The sequence below is a fragment of the Nymphaea colorata genome, chromosome 7, assembly GCF_008831285.2.
Source record: "Nymphaea colorata isolate Beijing-Zhang1983 chromosome 7, ASM883128v2, whole genome shotgun sequence".
Lineage (NCBI taxonomy): Eukaryota > Viridiplantae > Streptophyta > Magnoliopsida > Nymphaeales > Nymphaeaceae > Nymphaea > Nymphaea colorata.
Window position 1 is genome coordinate 5,616,122 of NC_045144.1, and position 15,115 is coordinate 5,631,236.

The window sequence follows — 15,115 nt, forward strand, 5'->3', positions numbered from 1 at the left end:
ACTCATGCAAGCACTTGAATACCCTGGATTTTTTAGAAGCAAGGTTGAATCGATGAAATGAGGTTTTGTTCAGATGAACAAGAATATGTTTAGATGGACAAGAATCATTTCTGCGTTTTTATCATTGCTTTCGTTTATGCTCAAATAGAAATAATGACTGCTGAAATATAATAAGAGAATAATTAATGGAGTAGCAACCAAACGAGTTGGTGTGTGGTGTAACGAAACAAGACAGCCTTAATAGAAACAACTTAAACGAGTCAAGAACGACGCTGTATTGTCGAGTCGAAGCTCCAGCCTGTTCAATGGAGCTCGACGCTGTATTGTCCTGCTCTAGGTAAAGAAGATCAAAACGTTTCACTTAGTTTAGTTGGTCATCGGAGAGAACAATGAAGTGAATGAACCGAAGAAGCGTGCCATCAGCAACCAATAAATTTCAGGTCCTATAGCCGACATACAAAGATCAAAGTCACAAAAACTCAACTGAAGAATCTATATTAACTGCAAGAAGTACAGTTCTTGGCAAGAACTGTGCGACAACATGGAACCACTACCAAACATATGAGAAATGAGAAACTCAAAAAAGGGAAGCGACTAAAAAAAGACAGCAGCAACCCTCCTGACCATAACCTACAATGCTTCAAGAACCGACAAAACAATGCTTCATCTTCCGGCATTAAAAGGTCCAACTCAAGGAGAAAGAAAAGAAAAAGAGATGTAGAAAAGAAGCATATAGGCAAACAGACGAGGACTGAAATTACAAGGTCCCAAATATCAAGAGCAAAATCCTTGATCTGGGTTGAAACCACCCTCCAGGGAACAGACCAGCCATGTTTCAATTTGAAATGATGAATGAAGCGTTGCAATCAATCAGCCTTGTCAGTGCTGCACCATTTGAGCAGGAAAAATGTCAATATTAGCGAGAGAGAGAGAGAGAGAGGTTTCTGCATGTGAAGGATCAGTGAAATAAGAAGACCCACATAAAACCCAGATAACTGTAACCGTACTAAGAATATATACCAACTTCTAACCACAAGAGACTGGTCCCATTACTGATTCTATTTATGGTAAATAACCAAGTAACGCATATAACACAATAGCAAAGTGGTAGGAGGATGCAAATTTTGCAAAGCTGAAAAGTTTGAACCAAGGACATTAGAAAAACAAAAATAGAGCACGACGCAAAAAATTAATTACCTCAGCTTCAACTTTGACATCTTCAGCCTTGACACCATCTTCAGCTGCAAGGACAAACCTCTGTACTGAGATATCAAGCATGTACAGAAAAACTTTTTTTTGTCTTTCGTTTCCTTTCTTTTCTTGAAGAGCTAGCTTCGAACGAAAAAGGTACAAGTTCATTTCAATTTTAAGGATTACCTCCATCTTCTGGAAGATCAGAAGTCCAAAGAGTAAGATTATCCCTCAGCAACTGCATGATCAAGGTACTGTCCTTATAGGACTCCTCACTCAGGGTATCCAGCTCTGCAATTGCCTCATCAAATGCTTGTTTTGCCAGATGACAAGCTCTGCAGTTTGAATAATATTAGCCTCGGGACAAATAAAAAAAAAAAAACTATGCCAGAATCAGGATGTGCCTCTGATGATGAGGCCATGAGGGAGAAGTACATGTTCTCCAAAACAACACACAGAAATAAGTTACCTCTCTGGAGAATTCATAATTTCATAGTGAAAAACTGAAAAATTGAGAGCAAGGCCAAGGCGAATTGGATGGGTCGAGGGAAGATCTGTCTTTGCAGTGTTTGATGCAGCCTGAAACAAATTTGAAGGCAGATTACCATGCATCCATTAAGCAAAACACAAGTTATTTCCTCTTACAGAAAATGCTACAAAAGGTCACTCAAAAGTAACAAGAAAAGCCACGACCACCTAGCCATGTGACCAACATAATGCCAACTGTGGCATCAACCACTTTTGAGCACTGCAAATTAATTGTTCAGAAACCGCATGATGGATACCTGATAAGCCTTAAGAGATTGATCAGCTGCTTCCTTCCTTTCTTGATCAGTCTTGAATTCCGCTAGATAACGATAGTAATCACCCTTCCTGCATTGATGAACAAAGTCATTCTCTGACTAAGCAAGGAAGAACTAGAGCAAGGTCTGGAAACTGTATGCACTTTGCAAAAGAGAAATGGTCCAGAAAGTCGCAGAACAGCCAAACTTTCACCAATCAGTGAAATCAGTACAGACTACACAGAAGCTGTAGAGATCTTGCTCACAAAAAAAGAAAGGAACCATAACAGTCCATAAATCAACTTAACACAGTCGACAATTATGTGACTTTTTGAACTACCAAGGTAAGAAAGATAAAGGGCAAAAACTGTATGCATTATGCAGACGGGAACTGCTGTAGACAATCTCAATTACAGAACAATCTCACTTTACCAATCAGTACATACTAAGTACTAACCACTCCAATCTCACTCCTGAAGAAAAGAGAGAAGGCACAAGAGTAAAGTTGCTTAGGATAACAAGCATTGAACACAGTTCACGCAAGGAACTGAAGCAGAGCCCAGAAGATGAAAAGATGGAAAATGAGCAATTAGCTACAGCAATTCGAACATCCAATTTATTGTTACAAATAACGTTCACATATTTTTAACAGCAAGGTTTTTCTCTGGATTTTTTGGCAAAGTTGATTTTCTCAGGAAAATAAAAAAAATCTAAAAATTAGGTAAAAACAAAAGAAATGAGAAACTAATAAAAAAGACACTAAAAAACCACACAAATTGATAAAAATAATGTTTAATGATGATAAATAGCTTCATTTAAGTTTAAATTTGAACTCTTCATGATGATATTGATATAAAAAACGAAAAAAGGGGACAAAAGCAGGATAAAAAAACACGATAAATATATTTCCACTTTTTTTTTTTCAAAAAACGTTTTTCTCATTTGCTCATTAATGTCGTGATATTTGTGACAATGGTTCAGATAGTGATGGATAACAAATTATTCACATATTTTCATTATTGCACTTTAACTGATATACCAATCTAAAAATGTACAAAAAACAAAATGGAAAGCAAAATTCTTACAACTCACATTTTGTAATAAAAGACTGTGGATTCCCCTGATCCAGATGATGGAATTAGATGCTCATCAAGGATGGTTAAGATATCGTTGCAAATCTTTGAGAGTTCTTCTTCAACCTTCTGTCGGTAGGTCTTAATGCGCTTAACATTCTGTTCATTTCCCTTTCCCTCTTCTTTTTGCTCTATAGATGACATGATTCGCCATGAAGCTCGTCGTGCACCAATAACATTTTTGTAACCGACAGACAGCAGGTTCCTTTCCTCAACTGTCAATTCTAAATCCAGTTTAGCTAGCTTTTTCATAGACTCAACCATTTCTGCACAAACCATCATAAGAAAAGAATATCAGAAATCCAGTCCGGTCAACAAGATTTTATGGGATAAGAGAGAAAATTTTATGTTCACATAAAGAAGTTCATACATAATTAAAACAAGAACTTGAAAAAAGCTATTATGACTGTCCATGCTCTGATTTTGGTGAGACAAAATGCACACACTTAATGAAACTAGTTAGGAAGCAAAGTAGAAAACCTCTGATAACTCTTGAATATTTATTGACAAGAAACATATGCCTAAAAATGTGAATATCTCTATGTGACAGGCATGCTTACCAATTTGACAACGAACTATACAGAAGATGCTACATGCATTAAGTTGACTATATCTGTAAAATATGCAAGAGTTTACATCATTAAAAAAAAAATACAACAGAAGGCACATGGCACAATAATAAAAATGCAATCCTAGCACCATATGGTAAGATGTTTGCTTACAACAACAACCACATGAATGGACATTCATTTACAAACTTTTATATAAAGTTGCCTCAAGCATGCAAAGGACCACACTGTTTAATAAAAAGTAACCAATGCAATAAATGAAGCAGATTTTTGCCAGGGATAACTAACAAATAAAATGAATAAATAACCAATCAAACAGTAAAAACCTGAAAGATTCATTATTATGAAAACATGGTGTACTCCCAACCTATGCCAAAAACCATAGTCATAATGACATGGGCCTGCCTTCAGGTGGGCCTGCTAATTTCAAACTTTGAACATGGGCCCTCACAAGGACGTAACGGTAGGTTCCTTCAATAATCATGTAGCCGGAGGTATACATGCATGTGTCGACCAAGGATTGCTTGGGTCGCGTAGATGCATGAGAGCTGCCCTCCACGAGTTGCCCATCCTCTACAAGTGTGCTGTTCCGCTGAGGATTGGTGTGCCATTCTGCTGAGGATTGGCCACCTACAGTGTGGGTTGCCTAGCAAAGACCAAGGAGAATATCCCCTGGACTGGCCAAGAACCCTTTGGAATTCGACAAAGATCAACGAAAAGTTCATCAGAGTTGGAAGACACAATGGAAGGAAGAGAGGGACTCGGTCAACAAAATATTATGCCAGGCACAGCCCAAAATCGGTGTGGTACAAAGTTTAAAATTTTAAATAGAAAATGAAAATAATAAAGTAGGAATTCTAAAACCAAAAATCTAGATTTTGAATTTCAATTAGGTTGCTGAAATGGTGCACCAACATTTAAGGAATCCCTTTCGCGCACCATATTGCCCATTTGTTGGTTGCATTATTTCACCATTAAAACTGTCAACATAGCAAGCAAGAATATTGGGCATCTTTTAAATTTGGAAACTCTCAATTATAAAAATGAGTACATAGCCATATTTGCATTGTGTAGGGTCCATGCCATGGTGTTCCTCCTTCTCCTTCGTCTTCATCTACTTGGTATTTCTTTCCCAAATTAACTGATTGCACACGGCAAATATTGAAGTCCACTGAATTTTCTCCTTTTGGCTCTTGGTGTGAGACAAAATTATTAAATATTTTTGTCTTTATCCAGCAGCTTGATTTTAAATGAAGAGGAGATGCTCTCATCCATATTGGAAGAACTCTCTTATATGAGCTTCCTTTTAAAAAAGCAAACCATAACGGACGAAGTAACCACATCCCATAAAGTACCATCTCTATTGAGAACCCAATGTTTGTTTTGCCCTTCTTCCTATGTGAAATATCTTCTAAACTAGCATGTCCCATTTCTCTCAATTGGTGGCACAATACACAATTTGCCAAAGCCCACGAGTGTTGATTTTTATCCTTGTTGTCATTCTTTTCCTTTGCACATGTAACCAATTCTTGGACCTTCCAAATGAAAACTGAACTTTTGTGCCATAAGCATCTAGACTTTGGATCTTCCCTCAAATCCAAATAGAGCTCCTCAATCAATTTTGGATCTGCACTACCAAGTGTAAATAATTCTGGAACCTCATAAGACCCAAACCTTACATTTGAAATGGGTAGAAAGCAAATACGAGTGACTTGAGTGCTTTGTAGTTTGGTAACAGCCGGACCTTGCCAGCCAAGGGTGCATGGATAGGTGCAGACCTAGGTGACCCTGCACCAATCCACCCCCCTTAATTTGGGTCTTGTACCCAAGACCCATGAAGATGGTCCATGGTCTGCCTGGATCCAAAGCTTGATAACATACAGTTATGATTGGCAGTTGGCTTCAGCAGCATGCAGTGGGTGAGCAGCACAAGCCTATTATTTCCTACATACTCAATGGACTTGAAGGTGGGTACTGGTTGTGAGGAGTACTAATGCCTTGATAGCTAGCGCCACATGAATGCTTGTGATTGTAGCCTATGTATGTCACATGAGTGTGGGGTGCAGGTGCGGGGAGCAGGTGCGGGGTGCAGCAAATTTCAAAAAAACATGGGTGTGGGTGCAACAAGAGTGTGGGTATATATATATATATAAAATACAAAGTTATCCAAGATTCCAAAACCTGTATCATTCTATTTGCTCCATGTAATATATACTATGGAGTCTGATTTCAGATTTTACAATCTTACGCATAACATAAGTAGGCATTAAACAAGTAGCTGTCATATATCAATTTATAACTGCATAAATATACATCGTATATTACATATAACATATATAAGACTGATTAAAAAAACTGGTAATACATTTATAGAGCTTATAAGCAGCACATGTATATGTATATATAACAAAATTGATTAATGATTTTATGCAATTTATACATAAAAAACCTGTTCCCAGATTAACAAAACTTTTAAACAGCAAAAAGTTATGAGCAACATATAAATATCTAGTGTTAAACTGCAAAAATATGCAGTCAAATACTAAAAACAATATAACAACTGCAGATAAACAGACTTTAAAACAGAAGCATCATTTCTTAAAAAAAGGTCAAAAAGAGGACAAAATGGCATCGACATGGTTTGACCACACCAGATTCGTGTTGACGGCACACAATGCCATGTCGAAGGTGCACTTGCACCCGAACCCAAGTCATGTCGACTCGGGTGCTTTTGCTGTTTTGGTGAGTCTGTGTGACATAGCCCACATGTCTCATGGCGTCTTGTGCATGAAGTCAGTCCCAAGCAAGGTCAATATGGTGTTGGTTGCAGACATGATGCTGAGGTCCACTCGCTTGACTTTGACATTTGCAGAAATGACAGCTTCGAAAGTTGGGATTCCTTTGATGGCATAAGGGTTATCTCCGGTGCTTCAACAGCCATGGATGTGCAAGCCAAAGTCCATGATCAGGAAGAGTGAGCTGGCACAACCAAGTCTCTACTGCACCGAAGATTGCAGCCCTCAAGGCCCTCCCTAGTCTTCTATTGTAGAACTGGCAAATTGTCATATAAGAAGGGCTTGGGCCCTTGTTCTTGGTGCTCATGTGCCCTTGATGGAGCTAGTCCAACTGGCTCCAATACTAACTGATGCAAACCTACCTTTGTAAGCCCACTAAAGTTCAAACCAGGATCCTTACAAGGACTCAGCGATAGGTCCCATCAATAAGCATGTAGCTAGAGGCATACGTGTGTGTGTCAGTTGAAAATTGCTTCAGACAAGTAGATGCTAGTGGCAGTACTGCCCTCCATGAGTTGTTTGTCATCTACACGTGCATCGTTCTACCGAGGATTAGGGTTGCCCAGCAAAGACCAAGGAGGATACTGGCTAGACTAGCCGGGACAATTTGGAATTCAACAGAGAGTCAGAGACCAATGGAAAGTTCATCTGAGTTGGAAGACACGCTAGAAGGAAGAGAGGGACTCGATCATCAAAATACCATTCCGAGCATAGCCCAAAATGAGTGTCATACAAAGTTTAAATAGAAAATGAAAATAATAGGATGGGAATTATAAAACAGAAAATCTAAGGTTTGAATTTCAGTTAGGTTGCTGAAATGGCGCTTCAACGTTTGAGGAGTCTTGCTCACCATATTGCCTATATGTTGGTTGCATTAATTCACCATTATAAACTCTTAACATAGCAGGCAAGAATATTGGGCATCTCTTAAATTTGGAAACTCCCAAATTTAAAACAGAATATATGGCCATATCTGCTTTTGAGTGGGGTCCACGGTGTTTCTCTTTCTCCTTCATCGTTATCCTCTTGGTATAACTTTCTCAAATTAAAAAATTCAGTTGCACAAGCCAATACCTTGAAGTCCACAGAACTCCCTTCTTTGGCTCCTTACGTAAGACAAAATCATTAAATATTTTTATCTTTATCCAACAGCTTGATTTTTAATGAAGAAGAGATACTCTCATGCGTATTTGAAGCACTCTCTTGTATGAGTTTCCCTTTAGATAAGTCAGCAACAAGGGCTGAAGTAACTGCACCCCATAAAGCATAACCTTCCACTGCTTGTTTTGCCCTTCTTCCTTCATGAAATGACTTTTAAATATGCTTGTACCATTTCTCTCAATTGGTGGTCAGGTGGTGCAATGGGCAATTTGCTAAATCCCCCAATGTTGACTTTTGCCCTTTCTGTCATTCTTTTCCTTTGCACACGTAATCAATTATTGGGCCTTCAAGATGAAAAGCGAGTGCTTCTGCCATAAGCATCTAGGATTTAGATCTTCTCTCAAATCCAAATAGAGTTCCTCAACCAATTCTAGACCCACCACCAAGTGTAACAAAAATTTTGGATCCTCACAAAACCCAAGGTCCCAAACCTTAGATTTGAAATGTGGTGAAGGCAAGTACAAGTGACTTGAGTGCTTTATAGCTTGGTACTAGCCAGACCTTGCTGGCCATGGACCGGCCAAAGGTGCATGGATAGGTGCGAACCTAGGTGGGTCCACATCATATAGAGACAAGGATATTTTGAAAAATATTACAACAGTATTGCCAAAATAGAGGAGAAAATACCAAAATAATGCTATATTTTGAAAATAGAGTGAAAATCAATTTCTCTCTATGTAATCCAAATAAATTTACAATACTTTTTCCTTTTTAAAAAAAATAAAAACCATTTTTTAAGGTACTCTGAAACTTTGCTTTCTGTTTTGTGTTTATTTTAACATCTTAACAACGATTTTGATTCTGGAACCTATCAATCTTTTGAATCTCCAACACATTCCTAAGACAAACAATTTCTCCAAAAAAAAAAAAAAACCACTCAGATAAAAGCCTGAAAAATAATGTCTCTGAAGACACCAATGACAAACAAATAAGAGAAAATATTAACTGACCAGAAAAACAAGCATTCAGCTTCATCACCATGAAGAATCAAATACAGTCTTTTTTCCTCAGATTAAAATCAAACCTTATCAAAGAGACATGAAAAATAACTAATGTAAAACAGTGACTGTATACTCGTAACAAATAAAATAACATAAAATGGTAATAACTAGAAAAACACAAGCATCCTTGTGTTCAAGAACAACAATTGGAACCAACTAATAACAACTAAATAAAGTCCTAAAAAAAAAAATTAATAAGAAGACGTGGTTTGCAATGGCCAGATGAAGAAATAAGAAATAAAAGGAAAAAGAACTCCCATTTTGTGAAAGAAAACAGGGTCGGACTAGTAAGAAAAGGCAACCGACTAAAAGTGGAATTCTTGTCTTAAGTATCGATAACAATAACAACGACTGCAAGAAAGAGGTACAAAGAAGTGACACCCATTTCCTCTATAACAAATCCTAATGCTATTCCAAAATCCTGTCCAAACCGTTATATGAAAATCTTCAACTATCCTCCGGTTTCCTTTTCGCAGCGATAAGGATTCAAAAAATTGCAGCGCCCAGGAAGCAGACTACGTTTATCCTTCCATTATGGAAATGGGAATAATCAAACCAAAGCACTTGAGAGAAGCTTGAGGTTGGCACGATACCAAAGAATAAAGACAGAAAAACCTTAAAATACCATGAAAATCCTAAGCCTTTATAGTTGGATAAACAGATCGATGCAGAAAACTCTGATATTACCAGAAGATGTATTCAACCAGAGTATGCATTCTCATCTCTTCCAGAATCTATCAAACACGATAAGAAAACAAGCCAAACCGAGCCCCGGCCTTTTACCGTCTATACACTTCTTACAGCCTTTCCCTTCTCAACAGATCAATGGACATAACGCCGATAGATCGGAAAGAAATTTAACCAAAAAATCACGCAGGCAAAGAATGCATGCAGATCAATCGAGTATTTCAAATAAAACAACACAGAGAATGATGAGGCTACAAGAATTCACAACGGTTTAAGAATACCACACAATCCAATGGAATAAAAATGGATACATTACAAGTACGCGTACAGATAAACCACTCACAGATACAAACTAAACAACCAAAAGAAAAGCTAAAAGAAGATTTCAGAAACTTGCCTTCGTATCTTTCGGCTTGCTCCGCAAGCTTCGCCATGTAAACATGGCTCTCTCTTTCCTTCTCGGTCGACATTGCTATCGCTCGCTCACACGGAGGGAGAGAGAGAAAAGAAGGCACCCGGTTATAAACACAGGAGAAACGGAGGGAAAACCCTACGCTGGATGTGACTGAGGGAGGGAAGCCCCATATTTATAAGGTTTCAGGGGCGTGAGAATTTCGCGGTGCAGGAACTATGAGGCACGAATCTGACCGTCGGTTTCTTCCGGGCCCGCCCTGGTTGGGGATGGCCCTCTGTCGCATCGATTGAGCGTCCGCCCATGCATCCTTTGTAAAAGTAACTGTTCTATAGCAATGACAGCACTACAAAATTTTTATGGGTTGTTTGTTTATAAGTATCTTATCAATTTATTATAAATATTGGATAAATTCATGAAACACTAACATTAATCATATTCATTTTAAAGTGTTTTTTGTTGTCAAACAACTTGTTAGAGTTATAATATTTTCAATCTTTGAGACAGATTTATAAAATAAATTGATTTTCGTTACGAAATAGCTCTTATATTTTTAAGGTTGTCTTACTAACATCATACTTCATAGTGTACACTCGATATTGCCCTGAATCAAATTTAGTAAAGAAAAGATGATCAAACTATTTATCATATTCGGATTCAGCATTGTAGGTTTGACAATGGAAATCTAACTTCTGTTTATTATTTGGTCTAGTTTTGAACCAACTAGACATAAATTTCAAGCCTTGCAATGTTTTTTTTTTCCAACACCCTCTTAGATTTTGTGTTGCATCAAACCTCTCTCTCACACACACATCAAGGTAACATGTGAGAAAGCAAAACATAAGCAAGGTTGCTTGGAGCTAAAGATAAAGTGAGAGTGTTCACCTTAGACCTATAATGAAGTACAAACTTACTCTTGTCATTATCAATTATATTCTTATAGGTGTTACGTTTTTGTATTATTATTAGAATGAAAGTACTATACCAATTGACCAATATTTGATCTATACTAGGCACTCACGAAAAATGTTGGGGACTAGCAAGGAGGAGAGGAAATTCGGATCTCATATAAATGATAAAATGAAATACTTTTCTTATACTTTAATGTAATATCAAAGGATGGATCAAAGCTAATAATGTGCAGAGGAAGTGTTGGCTTCATGTGCTTAAAAGAGTCAGTTTTGTTAAATGTTTTTTACCAGTGTCACAAAAAATATGTTTTTTTTAACACGAAAAAACACAATAAATTAAATTGTCGTTTAAAACTTTTAAAAAATGTGTTTTTCGAAAAAAAAACGTTAAAAACCGAAAAAACAAGTTTTTAACACATTTTTAATATTTTTTATTTTTTAATGCCAACATTTTTTTTATTTGTTGTAAATCTACTTATCTTTTGATGTTTGTGTTTTAGTTTCTCACTTATTTTTTTTTCTCATTTTAAATTTTTTTTTTATTTTTAAAAATTTACTATATTTTTTTGTATTTTTTTCATTTTTTTCAAGCTCATTGTATTATACCAAAGATAAACCTCGCCATTTAAAACTTCAAAACGTTATTTGTGACTATGGTTTTTACTATAATAACAACATTGTTGACAAAAAATTGAAATTGATCTGTAAACAAGGTTTATCTTGTGACGTAATTACCTTGCTCTCTAAGCAAAGGTAGTTAGGCCTTTTGGTCTTGAATTGCTTTGCACATATTATTCTTTATTTTTTTTTTTCAATGAAAAAGGACCACTCCAGCACACGTGGCAGAGCCACGTGGTGGCTGCCACACCAGCCTCACAAAGTTACTTTAATATTATAATATTTGAATGTTTATGTACATGAGCCCCCACAAAAGTTAAAAATATCGAAATAGTGACTTCACCAGAAAAAATTTCCGGCTTATTGGAAACCTTTTTACCCTCCTCATATTCAGGGGCAGTTAGTTCAAATGGACTTAAATGATGATTAAAAATACATTCAAGTAATATTTTTTTTATTTTTTTTGGGTTTGACAAAGAGAGTTCACAGCCTTTATAGAACAAAAATTTTTCGACTATTTAACTTGGAAAATTTAACCTACAGTTCATAAAACATATTCATTTTACTTTTCAGGCCATAAATGCCCCCTAAGTGAATATTTACAATCTTTTATTTCCTTAATCAAAGCATGTACATCCTTACCATTTCAGTCAATAAGGAGGATGGTGGGCATTAATTAAAATTGCAATTTAAGCCTCATAAGAACATTATATATATATATATATATATATATATATATATATATATATATATATATATATATATAGAGAGAGAGAGAGAGAGAGAGAGAGAGAGAACAAATAACATGCTTTCTCATAAGAAAATCAATGTAAATAAACTTCATATATGTTAAGGTGCACAAGAAATCACTATATATATATATATATATATATATATATATATATATATAGAGAGAGAGAGAGAGAGAGAGAACAAATAACATGCTTTCTTATAAGGAAATCAATGTAGATAAACTTCATATATGTTAAGGTGCACAAGAAATCACTATTTAACTAGATAAGAAGGCCATAGACATGATATAGAAGTCACTTCCTAAGGGTAATAAATGTGCAACATAATGCTGCAAGGAGTTGTTGATATCTCAATTTAAGATTTAATGAGTCTGTCTCGAATGCTATACCTCTTCAATTTACATGCTTTAGAAGCGAATCACACCAAATCACTTTTAATATGCTTTGAAATATGTAGATAAAATGGCCCAAAAGATTAAGGGTTTTAATTATAGTTAAGAAGCAAAATACTAAACAATTAATATAAGTACTGTGCATTAGAAAAGGTAAATCATAAAAACAAGTGAGCAAAGTGAAAAATAAGTGAATGAGAAGTTTGTCCATTTAAAGAAGTTCATCTAGTGATTTTGAGTCAAAATTTGGAGTACATTCATGGAACACTATATTAAAGGGTTTCATAAATCTGCCCCAAGTTTTAGGCAATTTCACTGGACAATAACAATTTGTTATTAATACCGAACAACTTCTTAAGAACTACACATCTACGGATTTGAAGGCAATGAAAGACAAAGCGATGCCCCTTACAAACACCCATCCACACATTATCATTTAAAATCTTTTTTTTTATCCTTATTCACCCAAGGGCTATTTCAATTCTCTAACCACTATTGGCTTTGGGAAAAGGAACTTTGTGAAGTGGATAGTCATGATTCTTGACATTAACGACTTTTGAAGTGCTTTTTCAAGATGTATATCAAGCATGGCTATTTAAATTTTCAAAGTTTTCACAAGAATTAATCATTTTTTATGATTATAAAGAATTAAATTTTATTTTATTAGAAATCAAGTGTTTTTACCATTATTATTTTTTAAATTATGTTGCAACATTGCCCCTTATGTTTCAATGGTCTCAACCAAAATATTGTGAAAGATCTTCAAGCACTTGTAAAAAAAAGTTAAGTAGTTTGTTGTCGTGATCCATAAACCTTTTTGAGTATGAGCAGAAGTTGTTAAGGAGCAGACCCTGATCCATTAGACTAGGGGTTTGAACCCACTATAAAAGTGGGTCAAGTCATTACAATGATATCAAAGCATGGTGCAACATTCAAACCTAAGCATGTGAGTGTCTGTACCTTAAGAGAATGTAATGTCATACTTTGAGAAATTTAGTTTTGTATTGAAGATTGTAAAAGATCTTTACAGGTTTATAAATGGGTTATTAAGTGGGTCGTTGTCTTGGCTCTTAGCCTTCTGAAGATCGGACTGATCAACAACTCGAGTATGACGTAGGAGGGCCAGGTTGTTATAATAGTCAAAGACACTATAAGGATTTAATTTGGTCATTAATAATGTCTATGCCATTATTCCTCTTGGAAGGGGTTGGGCTGTTATAATTTATATGATTCAATACTACTGAGACCTATGATCCCACACACAGTGTGTGTGTTAATGGGGTAGGTTTTAAAATCCCATTTTGAGAAGTTCATTCCCATATAAAAAATTTTGAAACAAAATATTAACATGTTAAAGTGCTTATGCATTTTAATTTTTTAAGTAGTTTTTATGAAATGCCTTCCTAACCAAATAGATCATATGTATAAGGTTAGGCTATATAAAAAAAAATACTTTGAAAATTTTAGAAGTTTTGGGGTTTGTGCCTTTGAGAAGAATGCACGTATATATGTCTGTGTTTGTTTTTCTTCCTTGTTAGTTCTTTCAGAAATTTTAGGCGAGGGCCTATGTCATGTTTTAAAAAGAAAAGAAAGAACGGTTGCTTTTTTATCGAATCAGGCCTCCCATGGTCCTTGTCTCCATCCACCCTCCCTTGCAAATGTACCATATTTTACGAAACAATGCCAAAATGTCCACTTTTAAATCATTATTTTAATTAACTGGGGATGAGCCAGCCTTATTTACATATTTAAAGATATGTTGTGATAATATGTTCTTATATCCTTTCTAATATGGAGATCACGTTTAGCCGTGGCCACAACTATGAAGTTTAATTTAGGAGTAAGGGACCATGAAAAACACAAGCAGTTCTTATCGACAAAATAAAATTGATATGAGAATGCAAAAGGGAAAACTGCAGAGTTCATCTATTCATTTTTTTTTTCGCAAAAACAAAACATCATGAGAATGTAACTAGTTGAATAAGAAGAGAGTCTTAATTGTTCTTAGCGCTATGATTTACATCTAAAAAAAATGATTATTGTTGTGAGGGGCGGAGCCATAATTTTTTTATGAGGGGGCCGAATTAAAGTTTCAAAATTTTGACTAGGGCAGAAATATTATTTTTCAAAATTTTTATATAGCACAAGTGAAATTTTCTAAAATTTACATGTAAATTTAAAAAAAGCCAGAGCCCATGCGGGCCCCTCGCCCTAATTGTTGTCATTCATTTTGGAAGGGGTTCGCTTAATGGCATCCATTAGAAGCTCGCAAGAGGTTGGTCTCCAATTGGGTGTTAGGGTCTCTTCTTATATTACTAGAGGAAGTTATATGCAAATTAAAGCCCATTTGGGCAGTTCCCTAAAATACCAAAACCTTAGAAGCATAAGGGGGAAGAGAAGGAGCCTTTGGCCTCTTCACTCCAACACCGATCTCCCTCCACTCTCACCGGAAAAGTTTACAGTCGTCGTGGAAAGAAGCAGTGGTGTAGCTTGTGTGGGCAATTGTCCACACCAATTCATAAAATTTACTTTATTTACATATAAAAACTTTATTTTTTTTTTACATATAAGTGCCATTGAAATTTAAAATTAGAGTGCCTTTGAATAGAAATTTTTAACTCTGCCCCCTCCAAATAAGGGTAACCATTATAACATATTGACTAAGATGACTTCAATCCGGCTGATATAATGAATTATATTGTGAGATTGGA

General features: G+C 35.8%; 1 protein-coding gene across 1 annotated transcript; it reads right to left on the reverse strand.

Annotated features, from left to right (window-relative positions):
- Nucleotides 1-469: 469 nt before the first annotated feature.
- On the reverse strand, nt 470-9,997 carry LOC116258096 (14-3-3-like protein GF14 iota). Its single transcript, XM_031635214.2, has 7 exons — nt 9,717-9,997; nt 3,066-3,372; nt 1,977-2,064; nt 1,661-1,770; nt 1,378-1,526; nt 1,198-1,241; nt 470-885 (listed from the first exon to the last, which is right to left on the reverse strand). Exons 1-7 carry the CDS (start codon nt 9,787-9,789, stop codon nt 880-882), a joined length of 777 nt encoding a protein of 258 aa, XP_031491074.1. The 5' UTR covers nt 9,790-9,997; the 3' UTR covers nt 470-879.
- Nucleotides 9,998-15,115: the final 5,118 nt, after the last annotated feature.